Source organism: Symphalangus syndactylus, chromosome 19, assembly GCF_028878055.3.
Source record: "Symphalangus syndactylus isolate Jambi chromosome 19, NHGRI_mSymSyn1-v2.1_pri, whole genome shotgun sequence".
Taxonomy (NCBI): domain Eukaryota; kingdom Metazoa; phylum Chordata; class Mammalia; order Primates; family Hylobatidae; genus Symphalangus; species Symphalangus syndactylus.
In genome coordinates, this window is record NC_072434.2 from 80,834,329 (window position 1) to 80,852,741 (window position 18,413).

An 18,413-nucleotide genomic window follows, 5' to 3' on the forward strand; every position below is an offset into this window, starting at 1 on the left:
TTTTGGAATATAACTTTCCAGATAATTTTATGTATGTATGCAAAATCTACAAGGCAATTGACTCCTGTATAATAATGAATGCTTAAGAAGGTAACAAGGCTAGGCATGGTGGCCCACACATGTAATCCCAGTACTTCAGAGGCCAAGGCAGGTGGATCCCCTGAGCCCAGGAGTTCGAGACCTGCCTAGGTAATGTAGTGAGACTCCTGTCTCTACAAAAAATAAAAATAAAAAAATTGGCCAGGCGTGGTGGGGCACATCTGTAGTCCCAGATACTCAAGAGGCTGAGGTGGAGGGATTGCTTGAACCTCAGGATGACGACGCTGCAGTGAGCTGTGATCATGCCACTACACTTTGCACTCCAGCCTCGGAGACAGAGCAAGACCCTGTCTCAAAAAAAAGAAGGTAGCAAAAGAAGATTTAAAATTTTCTGATAGGAATGGAAAACCAAACATCATGTGTTCTCACTGATGTGTAGGAGCTAAGCTATGAGGACGCAAAGGCATAAGAATGATACAGTGAACTTTGGGGACTTGGAGGGAAGAGTGGGAGGGGGCAAGGGATAAAAGACTACCAATATGGTGTAGTGTATTCTCCTCGGGTGATGGGTGCACCAAAATCTCACAAACCACCACTAAAGAACTTACTCATGGCTGGGCGTGGTGGCTCACGCCTGTAATCCCAGCACTTTGGGAGGCCAAGGCAGGCAGATCACGAGGTCAGGAGATCGAGACCATCCTGGCCAACACGGTGAAACCCCATCTCTACTAAAAATACAAAAAATTAGCCGGGCATGGTGGCGGGTGCCTGTAATCCCAGCTACGGGAGGCTGAGGCAGGAGAATGGCGTGAACCTGGTAGGCAGAGCTTGCGGTGAGCTGAGATCCAGCCACTGCACTCCAACCTGGGGGACAGAGTGAGACTCCGTCTCAAAAAAAAAAAAAAAAAAGAACTTACTCATTAACCAAATACCACCTGTACCCCAATAACTTATGGAAAAAGAATTCTGATGTGAGTTTCTCCTGCATTTGGATGAGGTTGTAAATTCAACTCTAATAAATTACAGTGTATCAAAAGGATTAAAGGGTCTCTCCCTGCATTCTCTCCTAGCTCTGTTCCATCCTACACACAGCTGCTGGATTAATCTTCCAAAACACCAATTTTCTCATGCCACTTTTCAAAAACTAGCTTCCTGGCTTCCTGTTGTCTAAAAACTAGTTTCAAATGCTTTTGTCTGGCATTCAAGGAGGTCAGTAGTCTAGAGCCTCCTAAATGTTTCACTCCAGCTCCTTCCTTCTACCACATACCACCTGTGTGCTCTTGGGTTAGTAATTATTATTATTATTATTATTATTTGAGATGGAGCCTCACTCTGCAGCCAGGCTGGAGTGCAATAGTGTGATCTCAACTCACTGCAACCTCCCCCTCCTGAGTTTAAGTGATTCTCCCACCTCAGCCTCCCAAGTAGCTGAGACTACTGGCGCCCGCCACCATGCCCAGCTTGGGCTAGTTATTTTAAGACCGGTCCCTCTGTCCCTGTAAAGATCCCATGCACCTCCTCCACTCAGTGGCTCACTGTAGCAATGCCCTGAAAGGCTGTAATTGAGTCATATTCCAGCCCCTGGACTCAGGAGTCGGGGTGATGTCGCCACCACCTAATTGCTTGGATTGAGGATGGGAACAGTGATTCCCAAGAAGAAAACTTGGGCACTATTACGAGAAGTCAGTACAACTGCCTTAAAGCACTCTGGGCAAAATTTAACAACTGTCTGTTCCAAAAATGCAGCGACACGGAAACTTAGTAACTCTTGTTGGGGCATCTTCCATCACATATGATTCAGTAAGAGTATATCAAGCAAATTCAACTGTAGGAACTGGCCCATTCTGAGGCATAGGGTCTCTCATGTTCCTAAATTCATATCTTACCATTGTGGTTCTAGCCACTTTTCTATAGATCAGGCCCACTTGAGCAGCCCAATTTGCTGGGTTTTATCTGAATGCAATGTACATATCCTTTTAAATAAGACGCATATGGTTCAATAATGTAACTTTTTATCTTAGATTGCAGAAATTTCACTGTAACACCTCAAGTGGTATAAAATAAACAAAAACAATGTATTCTATGATGAATCAAACAAAATATATTTTGAGTTGTTGTTTCCCCCGTTTAAAACAGCACATTTCTGATCATTGTCATCTGTTTGTGAAAAGACATGAGACCAACAGTTCTTTCCACACTTACAGCTGCAGCCTTGTACCCATGAGTTAAAGCCTCGGAATTTGCCCGAAACTTTCCCTGTCAATCCGAGATGGTCATGACCAAGCCACTTTGCTTCCATACATCTTCAGTGCCTCCTTCCACACACACACATCTTTCCTGGTTTAAACTTTCATTTCTCCAGTTCCATAGCAAAACAGTATTTGCAAATCTCTTTTGACCACAAACTCCTAACCGTCAGGGACTTCTCATTTGGATTTCCCCAGGGCATGGAATTTTGTTTCGTTCATGGGGACGGGGTGAGATTTTTTTAATTGCATTAATGAATGCAACCAATCACTCCATTGCTCCATGCTATGTACAAACACTGTAATAAATATTGGTTGACTTCTTATAACTAAGGCAATAGGAGCTTCTCTCAATAAACTAAATTCCAAGGAAAGAATGAAGGTAGGAAAGTAGCTGGTTTATTTGTACCTACTATATGACAGGCCTTAGTTTAGGTTTGTTTGTTTGCTTGCCTGGAGACACGGTCTCATTCTGTCGCCCAGTGGTGTGGTGTGATCATAGCTCCCTGAGGTCTGTAACTCCTGGGCTCAAGTGACCCTCCTGCTTCACCCTCCGAGAGTAGCAGGGACTACGGGCATGTACCACCATGCCCAGCTAATTTTTTTTTTTTTTTTGAGTCAGAGTCTTGCTCCATCACCCAGGCTGGAGTGCAGTGGCACAATCTCAGCTCACTGAAGCTCTGCCTCCCAGGTTTAAGTGATTCTCCTGCCTCAGCCTCCCAAGTAGCTGGACGCCCGCCACCATGCCTGGCTAATTTTTGTATTTGTATTTGTATTTATTTATTTATTTTGAGATGGAGTCTCGCTCTGTCACCCAGGCTGGAGTGCAGTGGCACGATCTCGGCTCACTGCACCTTCACCTCCTGGGTTCCAGTGATTCTCCTGCCTCAGCCTCCCAAGTAGCTGGGATTACAGCTGCCTGCCACCATGCCCAGCTAATTTTTATATTTTAAGTAGAGACGGGGTTTCACTACATTGGGCAGTCTGGTCTCGAACTTCTGACTTCAGGCGATCCACCCACCTCGGCCTCCCAAAGTGTTGAGATCCAGCTAATTTTTAAATTATTTTGTAGACACTGGGTCTCAAAATGTTGCATAGGCTGGTCTTGAACTCCTGGCCTCAAGCAATCCTGCCACCTTGGCTTCCGAAAGTGCTGAAATTGCATGTGTGAGCCACTGTGCCCAGCCAGTATTTTCACATACACATTATTTCAGTGAATTCTCACAATCCTGCAGACACTTGCAGACTCAGTTTTGGTTTCTTACTTAATGTAACACAACCTTACAGTGACAGGTCCATCAGCGAAATCCGGCATATTTGACTCCATGATTACCAAATGCACTATCTCCATTTATTGGAAAAGGAAAATTGGAGGTCACTCAAAGAGCAGTGAAGTTATGGAAATATGAACTTTTTCACATGACTCTGAGATTGAGTGTTTGGGTACTATCAGGAAATGTTAAAAATGTCCATTTTCTTTTTTTTCTTTTTTCTTTTTTTTTTCAGACAGAGTCTCTGTCGCCCAGGCTGGAGTGCGGTGTTGCAATCTCGGCTCACTGCAACCTCCACCTCTCAGGTTCAAGCGATTCTTCTGCCTCAGCCTCCTGAGTGGCTGGCACTACAGGCATGTGCCACCACATCCAGCTACGTTTTTTTGTATTTTTAGTAGCGGCGGGGTTTCATCACATTGGCCAGGCTGGCCTCAAACTCCTGACCTCAAATAATCCACCTGCCTTGGCCTCCCAAAGTGCTGGGATTACATGTGTGAGCCACTGCACCCGGCCCAAAAATGTCTATTTTCAACAGTGGTTTAAAACACTCTTGGACAGCAAGAGAAATAAAAGTCAAAGGACATATTGTGACAGCAAATTGATTGTATGGGAACTCTGGTGAATGAGAATCATATTTAAATTACTTTTTTTGTAAAGTGCAAAACAACAATAGCACCCATTTGCATCATACTTTATAGTTTGCAAAGCACATGGGAAAAATAAAGGTAATGATGGGGATCGTTGCAATTCCTAGGAAAGGAGGCACAAGGAAATGAAAATAAAAGGGAATAATAACTACATAACTAGTCAATCTTCCTTAAAAAAAAAAAAAACCTTAAAATATACCACCGTCTTCTATTTGATATAATGCAGAATGGGAATGATAAAAAGATGAATTACATTTCAGAGTTTCAAAAAGCAAACCAGCTTTAGAGCAATGCTTGAGGTTGGGCTGCTAACAAGCTCACTCAACCAGTGTTTCCTGATGGCCAACGTCAGAATAATTCCATCTTCATGAGAAGTACAGAAAGAACCACAAACCAAACCTTCAAATTGATTCTAAGATAAAATGCCCTTAAAAAAAATTTCCCTTCCTATCCGAAGGCAGACCAAGAGGAAGTTTATCCTCCCACCTACAAATTCCCCAGAGAGCTTTCATCTAGAAGGTTTGACTCTGGCCAGACAACCAGCGAGCATCTTCTCAGAATCTCTTGCTTCTTCCATGGCAAACCCCAGAGAAGAAGAAGCCAAACTCAAGATTGCCATGGGCCTCAGGACGACTAAACAGATGGGGAGAGGCACTAAAGCTCCTGGTCACCAAGAGGGTGTGTAAGCATTTGCTGTCTTCCTGGATTTCTCAGAGCTGAGTTTTTAGCCAGAGGTTGCTTATTTATGATAATTATCAGATATATTATACACTAAATACTATTATTATCTTTTTCGACCCGACTTTTATCTTTCTGTTCTTATGTGCGAAGGCAGAGAAAGATTATTTAGAGCTCTTCAGAGATTCCTATTTAATTTAGAATGCCTGTCGCCTTCCTATAATAGACTTATGATGGATGATAGCTTTAGTTAAAATGTAGCAATCTTAAATGTATTCTTCATAACCAATTCCAACGTGTTCTCACTTAAGTAATGGGTATAAAATCCCACTTAAATGTAATATTTAAATATCCGAAGCCATCCTTTCTGAGAGAACCCGAAGCTGTTTTTTCTAGAGAAGCTGTGAGTGTGTATCGGGCGACTTCTGTTCACTCCTTTTCTGCAGCACTCACCCTGGAGGTCATGTAGTAACTAATGCCAAAGAAAAATCAAAATAGAAAGTACCAGCGTGTGCCATCATGCAGCGGCAGAGTCTGCTTAAAGATCAGGAAATTGTCTAAATATCAGATCGCCGGCGGGCATCTCAGCCCAGGCCTGTGTAAGGGGAGTCCTGGTGTCTCAGCTGAGGGCCTGATTAGGGAGTCAGGAAAGCGACCCACGACTGCAGCCGTTTCTTAAGGCCAGTCCTTCGCTCGCAGTCTGTCCGGGGCGGCAGTCGTGTCAGCCCCCCGCTAGGACCCGCCCAGGGGGACGTGGGCAGCGGGCAGGACGCGCGCTCCGGGCCCTGGGGACGCCCGGGACACTCGTGGCCCCGCCTTGCGTCCCAGCCCCGGGTCGCGGCACCCCGGCTCCCGCCCCGCTCCTCTGGAGGGAGGTACCGAGGGACGCGCAGCGAAGGGGCTTTGCTAATTGCCAAAGCAGGAAGTGAGCTCGTGGAAGAAGCGAAGGAGGAGAAGAAGAAGGGAGGGGAAGGCGGAGGAGGGCAGGGGCGCGCAGAGCCACGGTTTGCACCAGGCGCGTCGGAACCGCAGGACTTTTCATCCCCGTGGTCCCACGGTCCTCCCGCGCCCCGGAGGCCTGCCAGCCCCTTTCGGACGCTCGTTTGCCCCTAACCCGCCCCCATGGCTTCACCGGACGACCCTCTGCGCGCAGGTAAAGGGACACAGCGCCGCGCCCTCACCTGGAGCTGGCACCGCGGGGAGGGAGCTCGGGAGGCGCTCGCAGCAGCCGCAGGGCTATCGAGGCCGGGCCTTGGCGACCCCCGAGGGACGCCCGGGAACCACCCCCGACCCAGGCGCCAGACGCGGAGTCGCACGGGGCTCCCAGCCCAGCCCCGCGAGAGGCTGCTGACCGCCCCTCCCGCGCTCGCCGGGGCCCCTGCCCCGCGTCACCCACCGCGCGCCTTCCCCCTGCCCATGCCGCAGCCCCCGTGGCTTTTGTTCTGGACTCGGAGTGCCAGGTTGAGACACGTCCTGCAAACCTCTGGCAGAAATGGGCGCAAGGGAGTGGATTTCGTTTTCCCCTCCCGAGCTTTTTCTTTCTCTCCGCTCACATGCCTTCTCATTGCTCCTCTTCCTCTCTCCCATTGCACTTTGATGAAATGGTTTTGTTTGTCTAAACATTGGCCCTCGGAGCTATTTCATCAAATAGTATCCGCAGAATCGAGAGGCGGATCCCACCTGTGGGATCCCATCTGTGATTAGAATGGCCTCTAGTTCTGTCTTTATTTTAAAATATTGTGTGTTGGTACCCGAGGTCGGAGTGGAGATTTTTCTCTATTCTCTCACGTGAATCTAAAATCCGTCCCAGACCTCGCTTTCCTGGAGTTCTGTCTCTCCGCTCTCCTGTAACCTAGACGGTGACCTCCGTGGGTGTTTCTTGAACACACGAATGAATGATCTATCCCTCAGAGTACACTGGGGCTTTGCTTCGTTTTGTTGAGGTTGGAAACACTGAAGAGAGTTACGTAGAACCTGATATAACCGTTTAGATCAACGCGTTTCCTATTTCATTTGTTGAGCTTGGGCAGGGGCCGAGTTTGAATGTTCCATCCTTAAATTGTGGCTTCAGCAGTTAGAAGGAGACAACGTGTCTGCAGGTGGTCAGAAGACTACACCAACAACTAAGTTGGCATTGTGATGGCTGGGTTTGGGGGCGTTTCTTGGAAACTTCAAAGAAAGATCTACCTTTTTTTTTAAGTGGGGATTGGTAAACATTTTATCAATTGGATGCGGAAAATAAACATATTGTCTAGATATTCTTCCCCATCCCGATACCTATTGTTTGAAAAAACAGAAGGGAAACAAAGGGAGAAACCCTCCTACTGCCCCATCCCACTCCACTCCTACCCTAGCATCCACCTCCTTTTCTGAGAACCGAATTGACGAGGTGCCAAGCGGTGTTTTAGGCTGGATTTTACTAACAGTGGTCTCAGATCTCATTAAACGATGATTGCAGGAGTGAGGGTGGGGGGATTCAAAAAGATCTTGAGAGAGATACACTGCGTGGAGATAAAATGTAAAATCTACTTAGGCCCTCCAAAATCGACAGTACCAGGCAAGATGGGGGCTGGGAAACAGCTCAGCAGTGACCACAGTGTATAAAAAGCTCAGTGGCTGGGTGCAATGGCTGAGGCCTATAATGCCAGCACTTTAGGAGGCTGAGGCAAGAGGATTGCTTCAGGCCAGGAGTTTGAGATCATCAGCCTTGGCAACATAGTGAGACCCTGACTCTACAAAAAATAGAAAAATTAGCCAAATGTGGCTACTCGGGAGGCTGAGGCAGGAGGATTGCTTGAGTCCAGGAGGTCGAGGCTGCAGTAAGCCACTGCACTCCAGCCTGGGTGACAGAGCAAAAACCTTTATCTCAAAATAAATAAATAAATAAATAAAAAGCTACAGGTTCCAGATTTCCCAAGATGGTATTCTTAGTCTGCGCAGCCCAGCCAAAATGGATGTGCACGACATGGAACAAATGGGCAACGTGGAACAAAGGGATTTCGAAATCCAGAACATGTGGAGGAGTGGGAGGACAGAGGATACGATGATAAGAGGGCATCACGTGGAAAGAATCTGTCTCTTTGACTTCAAGAGGTAGAACCCAAACCTGTCGGTGAAAACTTCTTTAGAGAGAGATGGATTTGGGCTTCCCACAAAGAGAAAGGAGGCCTCCTAAGTGTGAGAGCTCCCCACCAGTTGGCAGAGGATGCTGAAGAACATACTCGACCATCTGAAAGATGATCCAAATGTCCATTCCCGTTCTGGGACTCTAGTCTGTCTGTAAAATGAGCGCTCCTCCATTTAAACACAGGCGCACACACACACCCCAATTTCCCCTTCCTAACATATTGTTTCGTTTCTGCAACCCACAGGAGACACCCCCTTACTCCTATTTCTGTAATGAAACCATAGATCGTGCCCATATCTTGAGCTCACTTTACCCCAGACCAAGTGACCATACTCTCTCACCTGATTTCCCACACTCTTCTCCCGCCTGGAGTTTTCACACCATTCCAACTTAGGTTTTCACACCCACTCTTGCCTTCTGGTAACCTATTCTGCAAAAGGTTGCCAGGGTCATCTTTTTTTTTTTATTATTATTATTATTATTTTTCAAGATGGAGTCTCACTCTGTCACTCAGGCTGGAGTGCAGTGGCATGATCCCCACTCACTGCAACCTCCGCCTCCCGGGTTCAAGAGATTCTCCTGTCTCAGCTTCCCAAGTAACTGGTATTACAGGTGCACACTACCACGCCTGGCTAATTTTTTGTACTTTTAGGCTGGTCTCGAACTTCTGACCTCAAGTGATCCACCCACCTCGGCCTCCCAGAGTGCTGGGATTACTGGCGTGAAGCACTGTGCCCAGCGAGTCCTCTTTTAAAAACAAATCACATTCTGCCATTTGTCTGTGCTGGCTTTGAATCTGGTGCTGGCTTTCCACCACTTTCCGACAGATCCTCAGTCCTTGAGGCTTACACACTCTGTACAATCAATCCCTACCTATTCCATCACCTGCCTCACCTGACGCCTAGCTTGACCCCTGCTCTCTGCACGCAGCCGTGCTGCCTCCTTCCATTTCCTTGAAGCCTCTTGCACCCTCGTGCTTCCTGGCCTTTGCAAATTTTGTTCCTGCGGCCTGGAAGGCCCCCTGCATTCCAGCCCTCACCCCATCTTCCACCCACCCGTTTCCTTCTACTTAACCTCCAGATTTCAGCTCATAGGTCACCCGGATCCAGCCCGATGTTATACACGCTCAGCAAACCCTGTACCTTTCCTTTCTGGCACCTGTCACAATTTCTAGCTGTGATTATTTGGCCACTGTGGCTATTTCCAGTAGGCAATAAACTCATGGACAGAGGCCATGTCTGTGTGATAGCTCTCCCTAACCCTCAGCATAGTACTCCACACATAGTAAGCCCTGGGCAAATACCACCTCAGTGAATGAAGGAAGGTCATAAAATTTAACCACAGGCCCTTTAAAGAGTTGGGGGAACAAAAAGCTCTTCCCATATTGGCATTTTAGGAACTTACTCATCGAGTTAGCCGTATTAACTAAGTTTTCTTTGTAAAGTTAAAGTAAGATGTTTGTATATCCACGTGCATGTAACAAAAGTAGGTATATGATTATAGTATGAGTTAATTTTATTTTTTTATTATTTATTTGTTTATTAATTTTTTTGAGATAGAGTCTCTGTTGCACAGGCTGGAGTGCAATGGTGTGATCTTGGCTCACTGCAACCTCCACCTCCTGGGTTCAAGCGATTCTCCTGCCTTAGCCTCCCAAGTAGCTCGGATTACAGGGGTGCGCCACCATACCTGGCTAATTTTTGTATTTCTTTTTTAGTAGAGATGGGGTTTCGCCATGTTGGCCAGGCTGGTCTGGAACCCCTGACCTCAAGTGATCTGCCTGCCTCAGCTTCCCAAAGTGCTGGGATTACAGGCGTGAGCCACCACGCCCTGGCCATGAGTTAATTTTAAGTGACTTTTTACATTGAGAAAATTCACAAGACTGTCACAGTCACATGGAAGGAAAACAATGATTGTGGTTGCAGTGTAGCTATCACCCTGTGTCTCTCCCACTAAGAAACAGTCTCACACTGGATAAGCCAGATTTGTCTGTCAAATGTGTGTAAAATCTGGTTGTTCATGATTGTTCATACAGATGGATTTTAAAGACAGAAACAAACAACCCGGCTTTGAAGGTCTGGGTCAAAGGTGGCACAATTCCTTGCTTTGTTACAGTAAGGCAAGTGCCGATGGCCACAGAACACTGCAAAAGAGCACATTCTCCCTTTGTTCTGAGACTCCACACCTCAGAGCTGTTTCCTGGGGGAACCCTGGCCCTGAGCCACCAACTCAGGACAGCCCCAGTGGTGGCACCTCACCTCCCACTGCCCCTCCTGTGGGCTTCAATGAGTCCAAGGTGGCAACCTACCCTCCCGTGGCACTGGGGGCAGTACCCAGGACTAAAGGATAAACCACTTCCTGGAGCACTCATATGTGAAAAGCTGGACCAGCCAATTCTTTCTGCAGATACACCAAAGAGAGGGATGGCAATCTGTGGTTTTCCCTTTTCCGCTCCTTCTGCCCTCTGTCTTTCTCCTCCGTGTGGGTTTTCCCAATGCTCACTTCATTTCTCTTCCTTTCTTACAATGCCTCTGCTTTCTGAGTTTCTTTCTCTCTACCCGAGCATTTTCCCTGAGCTCCATCTCTTTGTTTGCTGTCTTCCCTCCTCCTCCCCAGCCCTCTTCAGTTTGATCCCCTGTCAGTAGCCTGGCTGACACACTTAATGCTCGCCTGCCCTCCAGAGAAGTTGCTGTAAAGATGTACTTCCGTGATCCTTGCCCCTTTCCCAGCTTATTCAGCCCCTGCTGTGGGGTCTGAGGTTGACAGAGTAGCTGAGGTCAGGGTGGGGTGCTGAAAAGACAGAGGAAGCTTGATGAAACAGTGTCAGCACCACCATGCAGCAGCACCCCTGCAGCTCCGAGAGCTTCTGGAATCCTGAATATGGTTCAGGACTCCAGAAAAACTTCCTTTTGTTTTTTTGTCTCACTCTGCACTCGGGCTGGGGTGCAGTGATGCGATCTTGGCTCATTGCAACTTCCATCTCCTGGGCTCAAGCAATCCTCCCACCTCAGCCTCCTGAGTAGCTGGGGCCACAGGCTCGTACCACCACACCCAGCTATTTTTTTTTTTTTTTTGTATTTTTAGTAGAGATGGGGTCTCACCATGTTGCCCAAGCAACCTCCTGAGCTCAAGCAATCTGCCCACCTCGGCCTCCCAAAGTGCTGGGATTACAGGAGTGAGCCACCACACCCCACCTCCAAGCCTTTTTTATATCCAATAATGACAATAGCAGTCAAAAGAAAAGTTATGGGCCGGGCGCAGTGGCTCACGCCTGTAATCCCAGTACTTTAGGAGGCCAAGGGAGGTGGATCACCTGAGGTCAGGAGTTCAAGAACCAGGCTGGCCAACATGGCAAAACCCCATGTCTAATAAAAATACAAAAATTAGCCGGGAGTGGTGGTGGGCACCTGTGATCTCAGCTATATGGGTGGCTGAGGCGGGAGAATCATTGAACCCAGGAGGCAGAGGTTGCAGTGAGCTGAGATTGCGCCGCTGCACTCCAGCCTGGGCGACAGAGCAAGACTGTCTCAAAAAAAAAAAAACAAAAAAACTATGATACAAAACAACACACAAATAACAAATGAGAAAGAAATTAATCCTGCAATCACACATGCAAAGAATTGCCTGTAATTCTTCACTAGAAAGCACAGTGACTGCACTTTTCTGGCTCAGGATGCTTGGGAAGGCCAGGAAGTCCTGACATACTTCCTTGTTTTCTCTGAAAGGACATCTTTAGAGATGTTTGAACTTCCTTTGAGAAACCGTCTCTAGGAAGCATCCACCACTATCTGATGTCAGAATGTGGCAGTGCAGTCCTCGGCCACCCCACCAGTGTCTGTTTCGGGTAATGTGCTGAGGATTCTTTCTGGAGAGGCTCTTGCATACAGTACGTGGTTCCCAGCATTCCTGAAGAGGCTCTGATTTGGTAGATGATGGGATTTCAGTCTTTGAGTTGAAGATAAGTAGATGAGATTTAGGATTTAGAGTGGATGCTGGAATTATTAACGCTTTTGGGGATGTCTGGAGGAGGCAAATAGATTCTGCATGTGGAAAGGATGGGCAGGGGGCAGAGTGTGAACTGTTATGGGTTGAATTGTGTCCCTCTAAAAAGATATGTTGAAGTCAGAATTCCTAGTACCTCAGAATGTAACTTTCTTCAGAAACAGAGTCTTTCCAGAGGTAACCAAGTCAAAATGAAGTCATCAGAGTGGGCTCTAAACCAATATGATTGGTGCCCATATAAAAAGGGGAAATGGGACACACAGACGCTCACCTTCTCAAGAGAGTCTGTCGGGTGGTCAGTGCATGAACCACTTCTATTTTATTTTGAGACCAAGTTTCGCTCTTGTTGCCCAGGCTGGAGTGCAATGGTGCTGTCTCGGCTCACTGCAACCTCCACCTCCTGGGTTCAAGCGATTCTCCTGCCTCAGCTTCCCGAGTAGCTGAGATTACAGGCATCCATCACCATGCCCAGTTAATTTTTGTATTTTTAATAGAGACGGGGTTTTCCCATATTGGTCAGGCTGGTCTCGAACTCCTGACCTCAGGTGATCTGCCTGCCTCAGCCTCCCAAAATACTGGGATTACAGGTGTGAGCCACCATGCCCAGCCCACTTCTATTTTAAATTTTATTTTATTGGCCAGGCGTGGTGGCTTACACCTGTAATCCCAGCACTTTGGGAAGCCAAGATGGGTTCAGGAGTTTGAAACCAGCCTGGGTAACATAGTGAGACCCACTTCTCTACAAAAATAAAAATAAATCAGCCATATGTGACAGCACATGTCTGTAGTCCTAGCTACTCAGGAGGAGGTGGGAGGATTGCTTGAGCCCAGGAGGTGGAGGCCGCAGTGAGCTGTGATTAAGCCACTGCACTCCAGCCTGGGTAAGATAGTGAAACCCTGTTTCAAAATTTTTATTTTATTTTTTATTACTTTAAATAAGTAGAGATGAGGTCTCACTATGTTGCCCAGGCTGTTCTCAAACATCCTGAACTCAAGCAATCCTCCCACCTTGGCTTCCCAAAGTGCTGGGACTACAGATGTCAGCCACCCCACCTGGCCATGAGGCACTTGTAGAACCTGATTTTACTGGAAAACAGGCAGATTAGGAAGCCAGAAAGTCCCAGATACAAGTTCTGGCTTTTCCACTTACCATTTACCCTGTGATCTTGGGTACTCACTGTGTGAAAAAGGGGATGCCTAATGCCTTCCTCAGGGTTACTGTAAGGCTTAGCTGAGACTGTGTGTAAGCCATGCCATGGAGAGCAGACAGTAAGGAAGCTTTTAAACTTTTCAAACTTTTCTTTTCTTTTCTTTTCTTTTTTGAGACAGAGTCTTGCTCTGTTGCCCAGGCTGGAGTGCAGTGTTGAGATCTTGGCTCACCGAAATCTCCGCCTCCTGGGTTCAAGCGATTCTCCTGCCTCAGCGTCCCCAGTAGCTGGGATTACAGGCATGTGCCACCACGCCTGGCAAATTTTTGTGTTTTCAGTAGAGATGGGGTTTCACCATGTTGGCCGGGCTGGTCTCGAACTCCTGACTTCAAGTGATCCACCCGCCTTGGTCTCCCAAAGTGCTGGGATTACAGGTGTGAGCCACCTTTTTGAACTTTTCAAAGTGAGAGCTTTGAAAGCTTTTTTCTTTTCTTTTCTTTTTTTCTTTTTTTGAGACAGAGTCTCGCTCTGTCACCCAGGCTGGAGGGCAGTCGCGTGATCTCGGCTCACTGCAACCTCCGCCTCCCGGGCTCACGCCATTCTCCTGCCTCAGCCTCCTGAGTAGCTGGGATTACAGGTGCCCGCCACCACGCCCGGCTAATTTTTTGTATTTTTAGTAGAGACAGGGTTTCACCATGTTAGCCAGGATGGTCTCGATTTCCTGACCTCGTGATCCGCCCGCCTCGGCCACCCAAAGTGCTGGGATTACAGGCGTGAGCCACCGCGCCCAGTCTAGAGCTTTGAGAGTTTAATTGTGAACTTTCAGCTTGGAGGTGCTCTTTGACCCATATGGATACTACTACTCACTACTCATGGACTTTTAAATCAGGAAGGGGATGCAGAGGTGCTCTGTTCACCTCCTGAGATTTAAGTTAGGGATTTAGGACCCACAGAAAGAAAATGAGGGTGCAGCCCGTCCTGCCTGCTCTTACCCGCAGCCTCTGTGAGCCAGGCCTTATGCATCAGTTCACCAGGTTTCTCTCATGCCTTTTGAGGAACTTTCCAGAATATGCTTGAGGGAGTTAAACCTCATTCTCACTGCCGGCAGAGATATCCCCATCAGTCAGTTACCAGCTAATTTGAGGTGATCTGAGCTTTGTGCAGAGTCACCGACCTGGGGGAGCCAAGGCAGCTTTGGCAGAAAAGCACAGCCTGGCATAAGACGGCAGCCACGAGCAGAGGACAGATCCCGCACCGGCCCTGGCGGAACCACTGTTTTTGTCTCCACCGGGCTCACATGGCCCCGCTTCTCCTCTGTTCCTCTGTGCCATGTCCCATCAGATATCAGAGCCTTGCCTGAAGGCTCACCCTGCTGTTAGGCGGGGGCTGGGAAAAACAAACATTTTAAAGCTTCTAGATAAACGATTCGATTTAACACTTAATAGTATTGTAAACATGCAACTCCAAGGCCCTAAGAAAGACCTTAGGGCAACTTTCCACTTCTGGATCAGTCTCAAATAACCAGGATCTGCTTTCCTCCGAATAACTTCCCTGGTACACACTCACATCTGGACCTGTGAGAACAAAAGGAGTCTGCCATGATCTAAAACAAAGGCTGGGGAGAAGGTGCAGTATCAGATACAGTGCATGGGCGCCACCGTGGGCCTGGGTCAATGAGCGTATTTGGCAGTAACACGTATGTAAGAACTTAATCCACAGCTTAATATAGGGCAAAGGCTGATAAAGCCAGAACCACAAGAAGGAAAATCATAAAAGACCTGACTAGCTTGGGCAATATGGCGAGACCCTGTCTCTACAAAAAAACACAAACAAAATCCCCCATACATTAGATGGACATGGTGACGCATGCCTTGGTCCCAGCTACTTGGGAGGCTGAGGTGGGAGGATGGCTTGTGCTTGGGAGGTTGAGGCTGCAGTAAGCGGTGATCACATCGCTGCACTCCAATCTGCGTGACACTGCGAGATGCCGTCTCAAAAAAAAAAAATGTCTGGCGCCGTGGCTTACATCTGTAATCCCAGCACTTTGGGAGGCTGAGGTGGGTGGATCATCTGAAGTCAGGAGTTTGAGACCAGCCTGGTCCAACATGGGGAAACCCCATCTCTACTAAAAATGCAAAAACGAATCGGGCGTAGTGGCTGGCACCTGTAATCCCAGCTACTCAGGAGGCTGAGGCAGGAGAATCGCTTGAACTCAGGAGGCGGAGGTTGCAGTGAGCCGAGATCATGCCACTGCACTCCAGCCTGGGCGACAGAGTGAGACCCCATCTCAAAAAAAAAATTAACTAATCAATTTTTTTAGAAAAGACCTGAAAATGCCTCTAATACCTGTTCTAAAAGTAGTGCCTTTCCTAGTTCCCCTCTCACTTCATTGTTGTGCTTCAGATAACAAAAAAACTTAAATTCTCTGTGTCTTTCTCTTCTTAGGTTCCATTTATTCTGAGACGTCAGACCGAAGCAAGAGACTTTGTGCCTATAAGCCTGTGTTGTCTTCTGTCTCTATCTTGTTGGCCTCATAACCCTCCAACACAGGCCCCGGGATCTCACAGAACTCGGTCAGAGTCTGAGGGGTGTTGAAATTCACCCACCCAGGTGGTTCCCAAATCCAGAATAATGGTAGTAAGCTGAGTGTGGGATCCGGAAACCCGGGACTCCTCATGGTGCAGAGGAAGAGCCCGAAGCTTAGAAAGCTTATGTGACTTCTCCAAGGTCACACCTCTAGGCTTGTCCAAGGCCACAGCACTAGACTCGTTCAAGGCCAGACTGCTAGCTCTTCATGATGTGCCAGTGAGGACCGGTCCTTCCTTGCTTTTAACTGTCCTGTGTGTGTCCTCAATGATGCTTTTTTTGTGGCTCTGCCTTTCCCAGCGATCTACTGCATTTTCCTCTTCTTTTATGTTTTCTTCTTTCTTTCTTTTTTTCTGCTCATTCTAATTTTCCTGTAGGAAACAGTATTAACTTGTCCAGGACACGGGGGGCATTGTTTGCAGAGGGTGGTGTCAGGGGCATTTAAAAGCCCCCAGCCTCACCCCACCCCTGACTCAGCACTCCAAACCCATTTACCTGAAATTTCACTGTGTTGATGCCTATTAACAAGCCACGCTCCTGTCAGGATGGCATTTTTAAACCATATCCTTCAGGTACACTTTAGTGAAGATGAAATATGTGAGACTAGGCTGTGATAGGAGGAGGGAGAAGGGACTTCGGGCTATTTTGTGGTGGCTTCTACCACCCCCTCCCCAGCTAGGAACCAGCGTATGAGAAGGATGGGAAGGAAAAACTGGAAAACCGAATGCACGTGTGTCTGGTTGTAAGGACTCATCTGAAGCATCGTCATATGTCACTTAACAACAGGGATACACTGTGAGACATGCACCACTAGATGGTTTCATAGTTGTGTGAGCGTCACAGAGTTCACTTACACAAACCTAGATGGTGTAACCTACAACACTCCTGGGCTGTATGGTACAGCCCATTGCTCCGGGGCTACACACCTGCACAGCATGGGACTACCCTGAATACAGCAGGCAGTTGTAACACAGTGCTGTTTGTGTGTCTAAACATATCACAACATGGAAAAGGTATGGTGACAAGATGGTGGTCTAATCTTTATGGGACCACCATCATATACATGGTCCGTCCTGTGACTGTACATTGATGTGTCATGTTCTCTCTCTTCTCCACGGCTGTGCTATTCCCTCTGCCTAGAATGCTTTTCCCTCACCACCATGTCAACTCATCCTTCCAGACTCAGCCCTTAGGCCCTCTGCAGGCTCTTCTCCCACCCCTTCTCTCTCTGGGAGCTCCCCCGGCTGCGAGTGCTGGTTCTGGGTGTCCCCTGGTTGTCCTGCACTGCCACTGCCTTAGCACTAAGGGCTCTGTATCATTACTGGTTGCTTGGGCAGTAAGAGTTCTGCCATCTCAGGGAGGCGTTAGCAACACGATTTGTTTTTCATTTTCTTTCTATCCATTTAAATCCAAATCTGAGTGTATTGCACTGGACTGGCAAGAAATTCCACTTCAGTCAGAACTGGGGCTCTGTTCATTAGGGCCGCACAGGAATCTGAGGGGTTCATGTGGTGCTGGGAAAAACTAGAAAAGGACCTCAAATTTGTACTGCATCAGGGAGGCATTGCTGTCTTATGGTCCTGGCCTGAGAAGTCCCTTGAGACCCAGCAGCCTTCTGTTTCTGTGCTGGACATAGGGCACAGGTCTCTTTGCTGGGGCTGGGCCACGGTCCCCGGGGGTTAGGCTGCTCTGTGCTGTCTCTGATGCAGTCTTGCCACCTTCGTGCTCTGCAGATGTCTGTGCCCTGCTCCATGGGAGGCACTGGCAAAGGCTCTCTCCATTCGTCTCCACTTCTCTTCAGTGACTGGAGGCTATCATAAAACAAAGAGATGTTGCCTTCTCGAAGCTTCTTTGGGCATTATCAACACCTGCAGGGCAAAGAAATTGTGGAAAGTTCAGATGCATTCTCAGCTGGGAAACACCTAGGAAGAACACACACAAATTATTATCTTGCCAAATTGTCCTGCTGTGCTTATTTGGATCCCCAAAGGCATTCCCAGGACCTAATTCCTAGTCTGCAATATGTACTTAGTGAGGATTTGGTCTCTTGGACCCACGACTGCCACTTAGGGTACTGCAGGTTGTGCACTGCACAAATCTAGAGGATCCCACGCAAAAAGATTTGATTATTTATTGAGACAGCTCTCTGGCAGATGTCTTATAAAGCATTTTGGAGATGGGAAACTTTTCTAATTTGTACTAATTAGGTCCTGACTGAGGTCTGTGCCTTTTTCCGTATTTCCCCATTAAATTCCTTAAATGCATCAAGTGATAAAGTATCAGAAACAAAATACTGAGAAATCAAGATTATTTTTGATAAAAAAAACTATAAGTTTTTTTGCTTTATTAGTCCACATAAACAACATTCAGAAGATTAAGAAAAATGAGTTGCAGCAGAATAGGAAATCAGGAAAGAAGTAGATTCAGAATGGAATCATTCCTGCCGAAGGTAGTGTCAAATTCAGTAGGCAAGAGAGTCATTAATATGATGCCTACATAGTTTGTAACTCTGGATATTTGAAGATATTTATAAGTAACCTGTTCCAAAATATGGTGGGGTTTTTTATATAGTTACTTTTTATATTTTTAATTAATTTATTTATTATTTTGGGATGGAGTTTTGCTCTGTCACCCAGGCTGGAGTGCGGTGGTGTGATCTCAGCTCACTG

General features: G+C 47.3%; 1 protein-coding gene across 5 annotated transcripts in view; it reads left to right on the forward strand.

Moving 5' to 3' along the window:
* Positions 1–18,413, forward strand: part of EDARADD (EDAR associated via death domain) — a 134,938-nt gene that overhangs the window by 36,929 nt on the left and 79,596 nt on the right. The window contains exons 1-2 of one of the 5 annotated variants that reach the window (XM_063613458.1): positions 3,871–3,933; positions 4,661–4,881. The exons of 1 other annotated variant lie outside the window; for it this stretch is intronic. In XM_063613458.1, coding sequence (XP_063469528.1) covers positions 4,779–4,881 — 103 coding nt within the window. In that variant the 5' untranslated portion in view covers positions 3,871–3,933; positions 4,661–4,778. Of the gene's footprint in view, positions 1–3,870; positions 3,934–4,625; positions 4,882–5,680; positions 6,035–18,413 lie in introns of those variants that run through there. 3 more of the 5 variants (XM_063613457.1, XM_063613459.1, XM_055234439.2) reach the window with 3 other exon arrangements.